At 45.2% G+C, this 14,251-nt stretch overlaps 4 protein-coding genes and 1 long non-coding RNA gene across 5 annotated transcripts; 1 reads left to right on the top strand and 4 right to left on the bottom strand.

The window, feature by feature from the left end:
- The first annotated feature begins 231 nt into the window (after window positions 1-231).
- On the top strand, window positions 232-10,934 carry LOC128266944 (gustatory receptor for sugar taste 64a-like). The gene is given in 4 exon segments (XM_053003734.1): window positions 232-571; window positions 636-1,606; window positions 2,060-2,104; window positions 10,902-10,934. Coding segments are annotated over 4 exon segments (1,389 nt in total).
- Window positions 2,058-3,842, bottom strand: LOC128277950 (uncharacterized). The gene is made up of 3 exons (XM_053016564.1): window positions 3,713-3,842; window positions 3,032-3,466; window positions 2,058-2,958 (listed from the first exon to the last, which is right to left on the bottom strand). Exons 1-3 carry the CDS (start codon window positions 3,720-3,722, stop codon window positions 2,531-2,533), a joined length of 873 nt encoding a protein of 290 aa, XP_052872524.1. The 5' UTR covers window positions 3,723-3,842; the 3' UTR covers window positions 2,058-2,530.
- Window positions 9,251-9,813, bottom strand: LOC128277954 (uncharacterized). Its single transcript, XR_008269408.1, has 3 exons — window positions 9,686-9,813; window positions 9,495-9,584; window positions 9,251-9,436 (listed from the first exon to the last, which is right to left on the bottom strand). It is a non-coding gene; the product is annotated as an uncharacterized LOC128277954 (long non-coding RNA).
- A 243-nt stretch (window positions 10,935-11,177) lies between the features above and the next one.
- LOC128266943 (uncharacterized) lies at window positions 11,178-11,717 on the bottom strand. Its single transcript, XM_053003733.1, has 2 exons — window positions 11,689-11,717; window positions 11,178-11,626 (listed from the first exon to the last, which is right to left on the bottom strand). Exons 1-2 carry the CDS (start codon window positions 11,696-11,698, stop codon window positions 11,178-11,180), a joined length of 459 nt encoding a protein of 152 aa, XP_052859693.1. The 5' UTR covers window positions 11,699-11,717.
- A 1,540-nt stretch (window positions 11,718-13,257) lies between these two features.
- LOC128277951 (natterin-3-like) lies at window positions 13,258-13,822 on the bottom strand. The gene is made up of 2 exons (XM_053016565.1): window positions 13,751-13,822; window positions 13,258-13,685 (listed from the first exon to the last, which is right to left on the bottom strand). The coding sequence occupies exons 1-2, from the start codon at window positions 13,764-13,766 to the stop codon at window positions 13,258-13,260; spliced, it is 444 nt and encodes a 147-aa protein (XP_052872525.1). The 5' UTR covers window positions 13,767-13,822.
- Between the last annotated feature and the right edge of the window lie 429 nt (window positions 13,823-14,251).

Raw genomic sequence — 14,251 nt, 5'->3', positions numbered from 1 at the left:
ATTCCCAGGATACCAAGTGAAAGTGGAACCATGGCCCAGGGATAATTGTTTTGTTTACAACTTGTTTCCTGCCCGACACGGCACGGCATATTCAATTGTCGGCCGGCAGGATTCGTTGGCCTGCCCAGTGGCAGGCTTGACAGTTCCTGTCTCGACGAGCACCGTCCAGGTTCGTCTAGATCCTAGCGGGTGGAGTCAGCTTCTTTTGTGTGGTTTGCAGAACCGTCCACGATGACACCAGCCGAGTCGGAAGAGACTCCCGTCAAGCGGCTTGCCATCATTTCGGCGACATCGACCGTGCTGGTGACGGATAGCCCGGTTGGACGCGGGTCAAGGACGGACAGAGAGTGCAGTGCACACGAAGCCCTCTCGGCAGTCATCTTTATGGGCCAACTGTTCTCGCTCCTACCGGTCGTGGGCTACACCGGAAGTGATCCGCGCGACGTGACGGTGCGTGTCCGTTCGGTGCGCTTTCTCTACGCCACGGTCACCCTATCGCTGATGCTGACACTCGTCGTAATGCTTGTGAACCACACGACCCACCTGCCGGCGTTCAGCGTGTCCGTAGCGTGTAAGTCCGACCCGCGAACTCCCGTTGGAGCACACCATTCAACCGGAAATGCGCTCCGTTTCAGCGTCGCTGGCCTACTACGCCATTATCCTGATGTTCATGCTGGAGCTGCTAGTGTTGGCCCGAAACTGGTCCACCATCATGACGCGCTGGTACGAGGATGAGCTGCCGTTCCGGAGCGCCCCATACCGGCCGCCAGTCGGGGCCCTCTCGCTCCGGCGCAAGGTCCGGCTTATCGCGTGCGGTGTGATTCTTTGCGCGTTCCTCGAAGACATCCTCAACTTCATCTCGGCGTACCAGCTGAATGTGCTCCACATTCGCTACTGTCCGCACCGGAACGGATTCTGGAAGAACTTCTTCCACCGCGAGCATCCGTACGTACTGCGGGCCGTCTCCTACAACCCGGCCGTTGGCTGGGCCATTGAGCTGACGATGCGCGTTGCCAAATTTACGTGGCACTTTGTGGACGTGTTTATCATCTGCCTCTGCGTGTGTCTTCAGCGCCGGTTCTTGCAGTACAACGAGCGACTCGAGCGGATGGCCGGACAACCGCAGTCGGTGGGCGTTTGGCGCGAACTGCGACTCCATTTTGTGCGCCTTACCGAGTTGCTCCGGTTCCTGGATGGGCGCTTCTCGCGGCTCATTCTCGTGTCCTGCGCCAACGACATGTTCTTCATCACGATGCAACTTTTCAACAGCTTCGAGTAGGTTTCGGAAGTCGCCCACCAGTCGCCCGTTCGGACCATAACCGCTTCCTTCTTGTCCCTGTCCCGCGTCCCTAGCTTGAAGCCGACCACCATGACGTCCATCTACTTTTGGTACTCGCTCGCCTTTCTGATGGGCCGCTGCTTCTTGATGCTGTTCGTGGTATCGTCGGTTAGCAGTGCCGCCGATCTGCCACTGGAAACGTTGCGCCGGTTTCCGAGCTCCAACTGGAACCTGGACCTGCGGCGACTCTGCGACTCGGTGGCCACCGCCGATAATGCCCTCTCGGGGATGCGGTTCTTCTCCATCCGGCGGCCCCTCATACTGGCGGTAAGTGGCTGCGTGGGAAGGATTTGGTCCTCTAGACTATAAATAAACCTTGGCGCAAGTCGCGGAATGTCTGCAGAAAAACCACCGCAGAAGGTGGCCAAACAGTCTCCAACCGTATCTTATCTCCGGGCCGCACCAAAGACTGCACCAAACATCTCCGGTCACTCGGGTCGTTTCTTATCGATCGGAGCGGAGCCGTGGTGCTTGAAGTAAGCAAATAAAATCGATCTTCCGTATCAGTTACCTATCGATTCGGCACACCAGACTAAGGCACGAGATAGGAACAGAACCCGGTGATTAGATAAGCAGCAGTCCATATTCCGATTTTCTGTCCCAGCCCCAAGCGATTGTTTTCTGGAAAGGAATTTGTTTTCTTAAGAGTCTTGTCCCTTTTCTTCAATGATTCATTTTATAGTTGCAATCATCGTTAAAGTTTAACGTTTGTCTCCACAGATGGCCGGCACGATCATCACCTACGAGCTGGTGTTACTCGATCAGGTCAAGAATACTCCGGACAACACGCGGGACTGTACCTTCTAAGTCAGCCGCCAGCCTTTAACGCCACAGAAACAGCACAGCGTTTTGTTGCCGATTTATATTTTGTAATTTGTGTAGCTTCTGACTCGTAATAGAGGGCTTACCAAACCGATGCGAACTGTAATGAAAGCGTTTCGGGCCCTATTTCAAATTGTACCGCAACTCAAGAAAGTAACTGGAGATAGTCTGCCGGATCCGAACCATTATTTGCTATGGTTTTATTTTCCTGTGTTGCAGTAGATTATACGGGGTCCAAAGTACTTTCATTACAATCCGATTCGAGTTGGCAAGAATCTGAAACATTTTGAGGAATCCTTTCCTAAACGCCACGGTGGAAGATGATGCCTTCGACAATAGTGCCTGACTAGCCGCCACTGATATCAACTTCTAGTGCTCGATCAGAACTTCGTAGTTCTTGATCGGGACTTCGCTGCCACCGTACGGGATGTAGAGCGTCTGGTGGCTCGGGTGGATCTTGCCCGGTGTCAGGCTGCCCATATAGTGGGACCGGCCAATGTACAGGGCCTCCCCGGTCGAGGTACGTCCGCCAAACACGGCGTTCGGAGGTACGCTACCAAATCCGGACGGAACCCAGGACACGTTGCCGTTGCACAGTATCTCGAACGAGTGCTTCGGTACCTCCTGGCCGTTGTGGCACACGTAGGCGATCTGCTTGCTCGGCAGGACCTTTGCTGGCAGCTGATCACCCTCGTGGTACGCCCGACCGACGTAGATCGGCGAGCTGTCGGAGTCGTGACCGGCCAAGATAGCGCCCGGAGGGACCGGAGCGTGGGCCGAGCAGTGTTGCCAGGAGGCTAGAACACAGAAGAGATGTTGAGGTTAAGTGGCAACATTCGATTAGTAACTGCGGTGAACTGCTTCACTTACAGCGCTGCTGTCCTACGAGGACCTCGTAGCTCAGGAAGCTCTGTTCGGCGCCGCCAAACGGAATGTACAGACAGCCGTGCGAACGATGAACCTTTCCGGGAGTCAAACTTCCCTCGTGATGTGCCCGCCCGACGTACAGCTGCTCCCCGGAAGTTGTGCTGCCAGCCAGTACTGCCCCAGCCGGGACGTGGCCATTGCCACTGTGAACCCACGTGAATCCGGTTCCCGTCAGCACCTCAAAGTTGGATTTGAATATCTCCATCCCGTTGTGCGACACGTAAGCTGCCTGTTTGCTCGGGAGGACCTTCGCTGGCAGCTGGTCACCTTCGTGGTACGCTCGACCGACGTAGATCGGTGACCCATCCTGATCGTTGCCGGCGTGAACGGCCACCGGCGGAATGCCCTGGTGCGAGGTCCACGGAATCCAGGTGAAACCTACAACAACAAGGTCCGATATGAATATTGCGCCACTCCAACACTCCACGGCCAGTAAATGACGCAACAGAAATTCGCACCGGAAATCAGACCACTGGCACCGACTTACGCGGTTGGTGATAACGATAAAACACTGTTTTCTGGTTACGCCCCGTTACGAATCGATTTGGACAGGGCGTTGGCGTAAACTGCCCTGATAAGAGACCTGGTGCGACTGGAAATCCAACTCCCGGGACTGGAACTTACCGGTGTTCATTGTGGGCTAGTAATAATCAGGAGTTGCAACTCGCAAATCGGTGATGGATGGCTTCGCTTCAAACCACACTTTGGGCAGCCCTTCTTTCGGGACGGTCTTGACACGACTGGTGACTTTGTAGCCGCTGGAAGTACGTAAAAGGTACAAGTGGCCGGCTTGTAATGTGATGGTCGTGGAGCCGCTGATAAGCTGATAACACACACGCACACCTATGGAGATGATTTAAAGTGGTGTTGTGAGACGGAGTGTTTATCTAACACACCCTCTGTGTTCCGGAGGTTTAGTGTAGATGCAACACCAACGGAAAATGATTGAATAGCGATACAGAAAAGTGGGTGATTCATTCGAAATAACAAATAAGCCACAGGGCTAACGCAACCAGAACGTGAATCATGGCGGTAACACATAATAGATAGTGATGATGGGTTCCAGTTTCCGTTCGGAACTACCGATATTAATCGTTAAGCGCGACCTTCGAGTTTGAATTTAAACATTTCAATTAAAACCGTTGGTTGTGCATAACGAACATACAATTTAAAATTGGCCATAGTTGAAATTGTTCCTCAGTAGATTCTTAACAGCTCTACGTAACTTTTTCACCAACTTTTTGTTAATGTTAAGTATCTATATCTCTAAAACGCAATTCAAATCTCTTTTACGCCTGAAATGATGCACCATCTTATCATTTCCCCTATTTATACCAGAATATGGCATCGTTGCAAATGTGAGCTCTGTGCTACCCCTTCTTTATCATCTTGACGCCTGTATCCCTTCTTTATCGCAGTCTTAAGGTTCTATATTAACATTTAACATCTGCTACAATGTTAACATTTGCGTCTAGAGCGTTTCGAAAGAAGAGCTTTGGAAGGTTGGAGTAAAGCTGCGGTCATTCTTCAGCATCGTTCACTGCAATTTATTTGCTTAAAAGATGGAAACAAAAAAGCCACACTGTAAGTTAAGCCTGCCGATACTTTATTGCAAACACGCAGAATCCAAAACGTGGTACACTTTCTCCTGTTAGCTTCCTGGCAGTTCTGCTCGAACCACGCTCCAATTCCTTCGAGTGCCATCTTAGCCGGTCACGATTCCGATGGCTCTCCGATTTACGTCGGGCGGGCAAACCACAACAGCGACCAACTGCCCGGGAAGGTCCTGGGGAACAAGCACATGGCGTATGTTGGATACCACGGCAAAGAGATAGCGAAACAGTCGTTCGACGTACTGTGCGACGGCAACGTGTCCTGGGTTTCGTCCGGCTTTGGCGTGGTACCGCCAAACGCCGTGTTGGGTGGTCGTACATCGTCCGGAGAGGGCCTGTATGTAAACCGGGCTCATTACAAGGGCAGTCTAGCCTCTGGAAAGATCCACCCGAGCCACCAGACACTTTATATAACGTTCGGCGGTAAGGAAATCTCCGTCAAGAACTACGAAGTTCTGATAGAGAACTGAGAATGCCAACAGCAACACGGTAGTGGAAAAAACTTGTCAGATACCGAAACCACCAACATTTGAGAAGAATAAATCGTAACTGTGTTGTCAGAAATTTGCACAATTTCGGATGGTTTGGATGTTAATTTTCCAAGTAGTCGAACGACATTTGCTTAAGCAACAAAATTAATTTTTTTAATGAAAGCTATGAAAAACATTATTGCAAAAACTGCTAAAAAAAGGAATTCTTTGTTCTGAAAGTATGTTGAAACAATCGACGGTCAGTTTATCATCGAGAAAATAAATTGACTGCATCGAGCTTATCTAAGAAAATATTCAATATCTTGTTTTCTTTCTTTGCATATGCCCAATAAATGTTCTTTGTCTCTTGCGTTCGTGCCATCCGTTCCAAATACAAGTCTAGCCAATTGTTTCTTGCTCACCTTTTAGCCGTCAAGGATGAACTTATCTGTAAAGTAGAGTTCCATTTTTATATAGACTGTTTCATTATGTCTAAGCACGATTTTAAATGAACGCCAAAAATTCAAATTACAAGCAAACTCCATTTTTCTTTCTGTATTTAACGCTCTGTTATCTTACTTAACAGTACAATTTTACAAAATTACATTCCGGTTAACCGTATGCCAATGATCAAACTTTTAAACGAACACTACGCATCAGCTTTTGCACAGACTGATTTGCAATCATTTTGGACACTTTCTTCCAATCTTTGGCAAATATTTCAATGGTGTTGGTTGGCTTTACATGTTTTCTCAAGTATGCCTTGGTAAGTGCCCAAAAAGTTTCGATCGGTCTTGCCTGTGGACAATTTGACGGATTCATCTCCTTCGGAACGAACTGGACCCCGTTGGATTGGAACCAGGTAACGTATCCTTGGAGTAATGCACGGATGCTAAATCCGGCCAAAATAGTACCGGGTCTTTATGGTTTCGAATCATAGGCAGTAGGCGTTGATTCAGACATTCGCGGATGTAAATTTTGGGTTTCATCGTCTCTGTTGTCACGAACGGTTCGGAATGCATGCCACACTCGCAAATGGCTTGCCAAACCATTGCCTTTTTTCCGAATTTTTCAGTAAAAATTGATGTATCTGCATCATCAGTATTCTGGCGATCCAGAACAGTGTAATACTGAAGATCCGGAAGAGTTTTGTAGTCAAATTTGCAATATGTTTCATCGTCCATGATGACGCAAACTCGTTTGTCATGAAGCAGTTGATCATACAATTTACGGGCCCTTGGTCTAACGAATGCATCTTGTTTGCACTCCGTTTCGGTTTTTTCTGCTTCTTTTATGTCTATAGACCTAATCTTACTTTGGCTCGATGGACGGTACTCGCAGTTGATCCTACCTTTTCAGCCACATCTCGGACGGAGGCACTTTTCTTGCTAGCGTAAACACGCATGCCTTTTTGATCCAATTTTTTATCCAAAGGACCCGATTTCCCCCAGATTTCATTTTATCCTGAAAGCTGCTTTCTTTTTTTAATTTCCTTATTGCGTTTCGAACCACTCCAATGCTTATTTTTCCTGTTTTGCCAACTGACTCAGTGAAATGTTGGGAATAGTGCACCATTTGTGCAGAATCCGTTTCCCTTTTCTGGAGAAATGTTTCGCATTTTCACAAAAGTTCAGGAAACCTGTACGTATGATACACCATTTTTTAATTTAAAGTGTATACTAAAAGAATCTGTCGAGTTTGACACTTTAAACGTCATGTGGAGTGAGTAGTGATTTATCAAAATCGTGCTTAGACATAATGAAACAGTCTGGTGTATATCTGGTGTCTTAAGCTGTGACGAATTGATTGATAACTGTGATAAGTAAACTCGAAGCTTGTGTTGGTTGATATTAGCATATCTTACAGGACACAAGTGGCTGTTTGAAGTCGTAGTACACCGAAGTTGAATACCTGCTAAACACTCTTTTATCTCCCTATTCCGGTCGTTGTGCCGATGACCGTATTTTCCAAGATATCACAAGACACACCATATGCATATAAAAGGTGTACGAGTGCCACAAACAAAACAATGAACAAATGAAATAAAAAATGAGCTTCATCCATTTATTCCGCGATCTAAAGAGCCTTCGTTTTTAAGATTTTAAACATCTTTCTTAAATCTGTTATTCATAAATTTCAAATTTTCCCAGTTCGTGGCATCTCGCCTAAGTGCCGACCAACCACGTGGAGCCGAACGACCACGTGCTTGCTTTGGAAGCGGTAGTGTCGATCGTGACTCCTCACCCCGTTCCGTGACCTACCTTACTTGCGTTGAAACGAACTGTGCACTAAGGCATGTGAGATTAGTGAAACGCTTTCATGATGACACGTAAATTAGTTCAATAAACTCATTGGTTACTGTTGAGAAGTAGATTGTAAAACAATTAGTGCTATTGTGGTATTTGAATTCTTGTGGTTTAGTGTTGGCAGCACTACACTCACACTATGCCACAATTTTTACGTGCAAATTAACGTCTCATAGTGCTCTGTGACGCAAATCAAATATTTACAGCATATGGTTTGTTAAAAGTCTCCAGCGTTTTTGCTTCTTCTAGCGAAGCTTTCTGCAAATATCAAGAAAACTACAAAACAGCTTTCTGCAAATACAAATATGGTGATTTACTAGAAACACAAAATAGTGTGAGGCAGATAGCGAAGAGCAATTTATGAGTCTCGCGACTTATTGTTTGCAAGCTGTCAGAATTTCTAGGAAAGGAAGAGTTGTGAACCTTGCCCAAACCTTGCTGATTTCGGTTTTTAATCGGATGTTAACATCGAAACAAAGATAAGATTGGCCACTTGCTAAGTACTCGCCACAAATGTTTCGATTTACTTTTTGAAAACAGCACAGCAATGAGGTAGCAAGTAAAGGACACTACTTTCGAGGGGTTTAACTTCGAATTGAACAAAAATTCAAAATATTATAATATCCAGTATGACATTTTTATTGGAAAGGCTATTTACGTTTTTGGGAAGTGTCTGATAACGTTTCTGGGAAATGAAATATCTGCCCTTGGACCTTGCAAGGCACGGAGGCCCGAATTCTCATCTGACTAACTCGACAGATGAATGAGATTTCATTGCCACAACTCGATGGAACTCCAAGGTAGGTCAGTTTCTACTAAAGTCTAGCGACGACAACTGCACTGTTAATTCTCTACCAGGACTTCATACTCATTAATCGAGATTTCCTTGCCCAGGTACGGAATGTAAAGCGTTTTGTGGCTCTTGGCAATCTTGCCTGGTGTCAAGCTACCCTTGTACTCGGCACGACCTATGTACAGTGGTTCCCCGGTCGCGATACGGCCACCTAAAACGGCGTTTCGTGGTACTTCGCCAAACCCAGACCGAACCCAGGACAAGTTGCCGTTGATTAGCAACTCGAACGTCGATTTCTGATACTCCTGGCCTGCGTAGCTTACATAGGCCAGATGCCTGTTCGCTGCCACCTTCCCTGGTAGTTGATCACCTTCGTGGATCGCCCGGCCTACGTAAAGTGGAAAGCCATCCGAATCGTAGCCAGCTATGATGGCATTTTGAAGGATTGGAGTGTTGGGAGGCCAGTACTCCCATCTGGCCAGCAGGAGCAAACAGATCGCTAAAAGGATTTGGTGTTGTTGCAAAATGCCGTTACGAGGTTACACTACACAACGTTGCTTACCCTGATACATTTAGACTTATCAAGAGGTTGCGATGACCGACGGTAGTAAATGATCACAGATTTCAGCTCAGAATATGAAGGCCCTTCTGTCGAAGCGATCCAGGCAGAACTGTTCAACTCATAGCAGATGCTGTAAGCTTCCCGAACGAAAAATTCACTCAATTTTTCATTTTTTTAATCGCAGATCTCAACCTGTGAGAAGACCCCTCTCACTATGGTCTTATATTTGAAAAACGGCTCACTTTCGTACAGTTATGTGGCAATACCCGTTTTATATTAGAAAAGCGTCTCACTGGTGAGTCTCACGTCGTGAGTGCTCCGTCTCATATATTTTTCTTTCTCACTATCCTCTCACTCCCATTGAACTGTCAAACAGACTGTTTTGTAAACAATGTTTTATATTTATTCACTATCCTTACTCTACAACTTTTCTACAATTGTTTAATGCTTCCGGCAAGCACTTTTCACTGCACTCCTTGATTAAGTTTAGCACTACGCGGCCGCATTCCATCATCCGCACAGCATTGTCCGCACAGCATTGTCCGCTCCTTCGTTGGCATTCAATGCCAAAGGCAATGGTTGGCTTGGGAAGGCATCTGAAAAACTTTGAATTTATTGATTAGTATAATGATACATTTGCTGTATACATTACATGTACTTACATTACGTTGCATCGAAATGTCGCGCTGTTGCCAATCTGACGCGTTGTTGCCGAAATGCACCGGAACGCTCCGCGCCAAAGTCCCTGCTCACTGAAGTGTTGCCCCAGAACAATAATAAAACCTATTAGCCGAGTGCAAAGATTCATGTAAACACAACCACTTTCACTGCTCTTCACTTTAAAGTTACTTACCGTAATAAACAGATGCTTTAAATTATCTATTTAACAAGATTTTCGCGCACAATAATTTTCGTTTACACCGCGAATCTAAACCAAGAAAATGAAGCGTACATTTTGGCAGCTTGGAACGTTCCGTGAAGTGTGCCGCATTATACTGCGGCACTATAGTGCGAAGAAGACAGAAAATATTTCTCGCTTGAGCTCTCTTTCTGGCCTTTATCCATTTATGCTTTTGCACTGAACCAAAAATCTCCAACAGTTTGTCGTTTGAGTGGCGGACTGGACGCTATATTGGCGTGACAGAGAGAGAAAATTTTGCCCCCTGTCGCGTTCTCTTTCTGGCCTTTGGTGAGAAAAGAATTGGCTCTCAAATTTTTCTTCTCAGTATGGAAAAACTGAGTTACCATTTTGTTCGGGCTGCGAAGCATGTGATAAAGAAGGGAAATTTGTATCAATATATTCTGGTATAAATAGGGGAAATGATAAGATGGTGCATCATTTCAGGCGTAAAAGAGATTTGAATCCCACAGTCGAATACAATTGGCAACGTACCGTGTTTATAATAGTGGAAAAGCATTCATTTTTGTTTACTTTTCCTGTACAAGAAATATTGACGAAATGTTTCCGATATTCAAATTTCTTACAATATTTTCGGTGCGACGATGAATGTGGGAACGAATCAAACGGAGATTTGTTAAAATTATTTTTGAATGATTCCAATAGAATTGAATTAACAATTAACAATTGAAAGAATCTACTTAGGAACAATTTCAACTTTGGCCGATTTTGATTGTTTTGTTGTTCCAACGGTACGGAACGTGTGGTTTACGGTAGCGTGTCGTTGGATGGTTTACTAGACAGTGAAATTGCGAGATGCATGCGAAGAACTGTTAAAAGGCGTTATCAAACACTCTCCACGTTATCTTTCGCAGCAATCAAACACTTTCTTTAGGTCTTCATAATCAGCCGTAGTACGCAGGAACGTTTTGTGAACTACAAAGCTCTTTTCGAGAAAATGTACAAAGCTCGTTATTTATAGTGATTTACTAGAAACACAAAATAGTGCGAGACAGATAGCGAAGAGCAAATTAAGAGCCACGCGTCTTATTGTTTGCAAGCTTTTAGAATTTCTAGAAAAGGAATAGTTCAAAACCTTGCGCAATGATTTCTGTTTTGAATCGGATGTTTACATCGTAAGAAAGATAAGATTTACCGCTTGCTACTCAAGTATTCGCAACAAATTGACTCAACTTCGAATTGAGATAAAATTCAGAATATTACTATATTATGCTCGGTATGATATTTTTATTGGAAAGGCTCATTACCTTTTTAGGGAAGTGTTTGATTACGTTTCTGGGAAATGAAATCTCTGCACTTGCAAGGCACGGAGGCCCGATTTATCATCTCACTAGCTCGCCAGATGAATGAAATTTCAATGCCACAACTCCGCGGAAACCCCGGGCAGAGCAGTTTCTTCTAAAGTCTACCGACGACAACTGCGCCGTTAATTCTCTACCAGGACTTCATAGTTTCTGATATAGATTTCCCTACCGCCGTACGCAATGTAAAGCGCCCTGTCGCGCTGGGAAATTTTGCCTGGTGTCAGGCTACCCTGATAATTTGCACGACCTATGTACATTGGCTCATCGCTCGTGGTGCGGCCACCCACAATGGCGTTACGTGGTACTTCGCCAAACCCAGACCGTACCCACGACACGTTGCCGTTGACCAGCACCTCAAACGACGATTTCGTATGCTCCCGGCCTCCGTAGCTGACATAGGCCAGATGCCTGTTCGCTGCCACCTTCCCTGGTAGTTGATCATCCTTGTAAATCGCGCGCCCTACGTAAAGCGGAGAACCATCCGTATCGTGACCAGCTAAGATGGCATTTTGCGGGATTGGAGCGTTGGGTGGACAGAACTCCCAAGTGGCCAGCAGAAGCAAACAGAGCGCTAAACGAATTTAGTGTAGTTTAATGTAAAATGCCGTTGGAAGGTTACACAGTGTTGCTTACCTTTATCCATTTCGACTTATCAAATGGTTGTGATGCGCGACGATAGTAAATGATCACAGCTTTCAGCTCAGAGTAGGGGGCCCTTCTGTCGAAGCGATCTAGGCAGAACTGTTCACCTCGTACCAGATGCCTTAAGCTTATATAGAGCACTGAGTGCCGGTCACCTCGAAGCATGTGATAAAGAAGGGAAATTTGTATCAATATATTCTGGTATAAAAAAGGGGAAATGATAAGATGGTGTATCATTACAGACGTAAAACTTGTTTGATTACCATACCCATACTCAAAGAAACTACACACCGCAATGCGTGGTTTGAAAATCTTAGTAAAACAAAAACATACGTAGATTGAGAATGTGCAACGGCCGATCTAGGAATGAACCAAGCGAGTGAACGTCGCGTGTTGGTAACGTGAAGAGAATGGCAAAGAAGGACACTGTTTGCTTTTACACTTTGTTTTGTTAAAGTGCAGACCCCGGGAGATGTAAAGATATCTTGAATTTAATATGCAAATTTAAAAACTTAATTAAGTTCTTTTGACAACCCACCCTTTTTTAAATTGTATATTATCATTTAGTGAACGTTTGTCACGGATGCTAGAACCTCCGGCAACCATTCACTCACAGCATCTTTCACGATCATTGCGTCTGAATCAAGATCGACACGATCGTTTCCGAAGTGAGCACGCGGTCGTTCGGCTTCGGCTCCACGTGCTTAGTCGGCTTTGGAGATGATCTTCGGTTTCCGTTCGGCTCCAACAACCTCGCTGAGTTCAAGTTCAACGTTGCGGTGATTACTCTACTCGCACGCAACATTTCACGCAAGCAAACAACGTCGCGACTGCGACAGAAAAGGAAGATTTTTTAATTATTAACGTTTGTAATAATTAATGAAACTAATTGATTGTTTTGTTTAGAAAACTATAATACTTAAAAAAAGAATGTTAATTATCAAAATATCGTGTATGAAGATATGAATGTATGAAAGAAGATATGAATGTATGTGTCACATCAATCAAGCTGTTAGTTGAGTGTGGTGAGTTGTTAAAGTTTCTTCCTAGCTGAAATAAACGAACGGGCGAAGCAACCAAATCCGAAAATCCAAGAACCTCTTTTAACAAACTCCCTGTCTGAACATTTACACCTCAATTGCAGGAGTGGAAGCCATTGCAATCTACGTTTCATGTCGATTAGCAAGGTTAACTTTTAGCAAATCAAACCTAATAAGCTGAGCAGTTTTTCAATAACACCGACATCTTCGTTAGCAGCGTGCTCGCTGATAAAACATTCACTTGTTAATCTTATCTTATCGTATAGATTCACAACAATGAACGATTGCGACAATTTACTGCACTTTTCCATGAACAGTTCAGGGAAAGTTACATCATATTCCATTTTATCATCATGAGCATATTATAAGGAAATCCAAAGCACTCCTAAATTTTACAGTAGGAGAAAGACGAATTTTTTTTACCATTCAATAGTTTCTATCGTTTAACTTTCTGCGCTAAATGTGTTGTTTATTATTGTTATAGTTTAGCCTTCGAACAGTGTAAACTACGCCACTTTTCTCACTTTTCTACGAGAATTTCGTAATTTTTCATATTGAGTTCCGAACCACCGTACGGAATGTAGAGCGCACTGTGACTTGGGTGAACTTTTCCCGGTGTTAGGCTACCGTTATGATGGGCTCGACCAATGTACAGGGGTTCTCCACCAGAGGTACGTCCCCCGAGAACAGCATTCGGTGGTACTTGGCCAAATCCCGACTGCTGCCAGGAAACGTTGCCGCCGCATAGCACCTCAAACAACGGTTTCTCGTGCTCTTTGCCATTGCAGCAAACATAGGCGATATGCCTGTTTGCTACAATTTTCCCTGGCAGCTGACCACCCTCGTGGATCGCCCGTCCAACGAAGAGCGGTGAGCCGTCCGAATCGTGGCCAGCTAAGACGGCATTCCGAGGGAGCGGGACGTTGGGCTGGCAATGTTGCCAGGAGGCTACGCAGAAAAAAACATCGAAGATTAAGTATGCTTACAACAAAAGTCGTTTTGAAAATCATTACCGCGCTGTCTGTACATTTTTTGCTGATGATTATGTGTAGTCGGATGGTGGCGATGAACTTGGGTCCTTCTTTCCGGACGATCCAAATGGAACTGCCGACTTTGTGCGGTCGAGGGCATTACGTGTTCATTATTGCGATTTTTGATAAGAATGTTCTCATCGTACAGTATGGTTATGGCTTTACCCTGCCCAAAAAGCCGATAACCACAAATTTGTGCTGTTCCATCAATCGTTTTGGGTCCGCCGGTCGTTGGTGCTATGTATGGGGCATTATAAAACCTATACTAGCCCAATTTATGATATGTCGTTATTTGTTTTGTTTTTTCGCTTTTCCAGGAAAGATCAATGAGCTGTGCCTTAGCTATGTTATCAAATTCTATCGATGCGTCTGGATAAGAGACTTTGGCAAACATTTGTTACTTTCTCGAACTGTGCGATACTGTCTCAAATAATCTCCCAGTGCCTGGTTCGAGTAATTAGAAAATAATGATTTATAAATGTA

Source organism: Anopheles cruzii, chromosome 2, assembly GCF_943734635.1.
Source record: "Anopheles cruzii chromosome 2, idAnoCruzAS_RS32_06, whole genome shotgun sequence".
NCBI lineage: Eukaryota > Metazoa > Arthropoda > Insecta > Diptera > Culicidae > Anopheles > Anopheles cruzii.
Note: the sequence above shows the minus strand (reverse complement) of the source record. Positions and strands in the feature narration are given on the sequence as shown.

Bases quoted from the DNA above. Each gene is read 5' to 3' on its own strand.
- LOC128277950 (XM_053016564.1), bottom strand. The intron at 2,959-3,031 runs GTAAGTGAAGCA...TCTGTGTTCTAG, and splicing joins CCTCGTAGGACAGCAGCGCT to CCTCCTGGCAACACTGCTCG.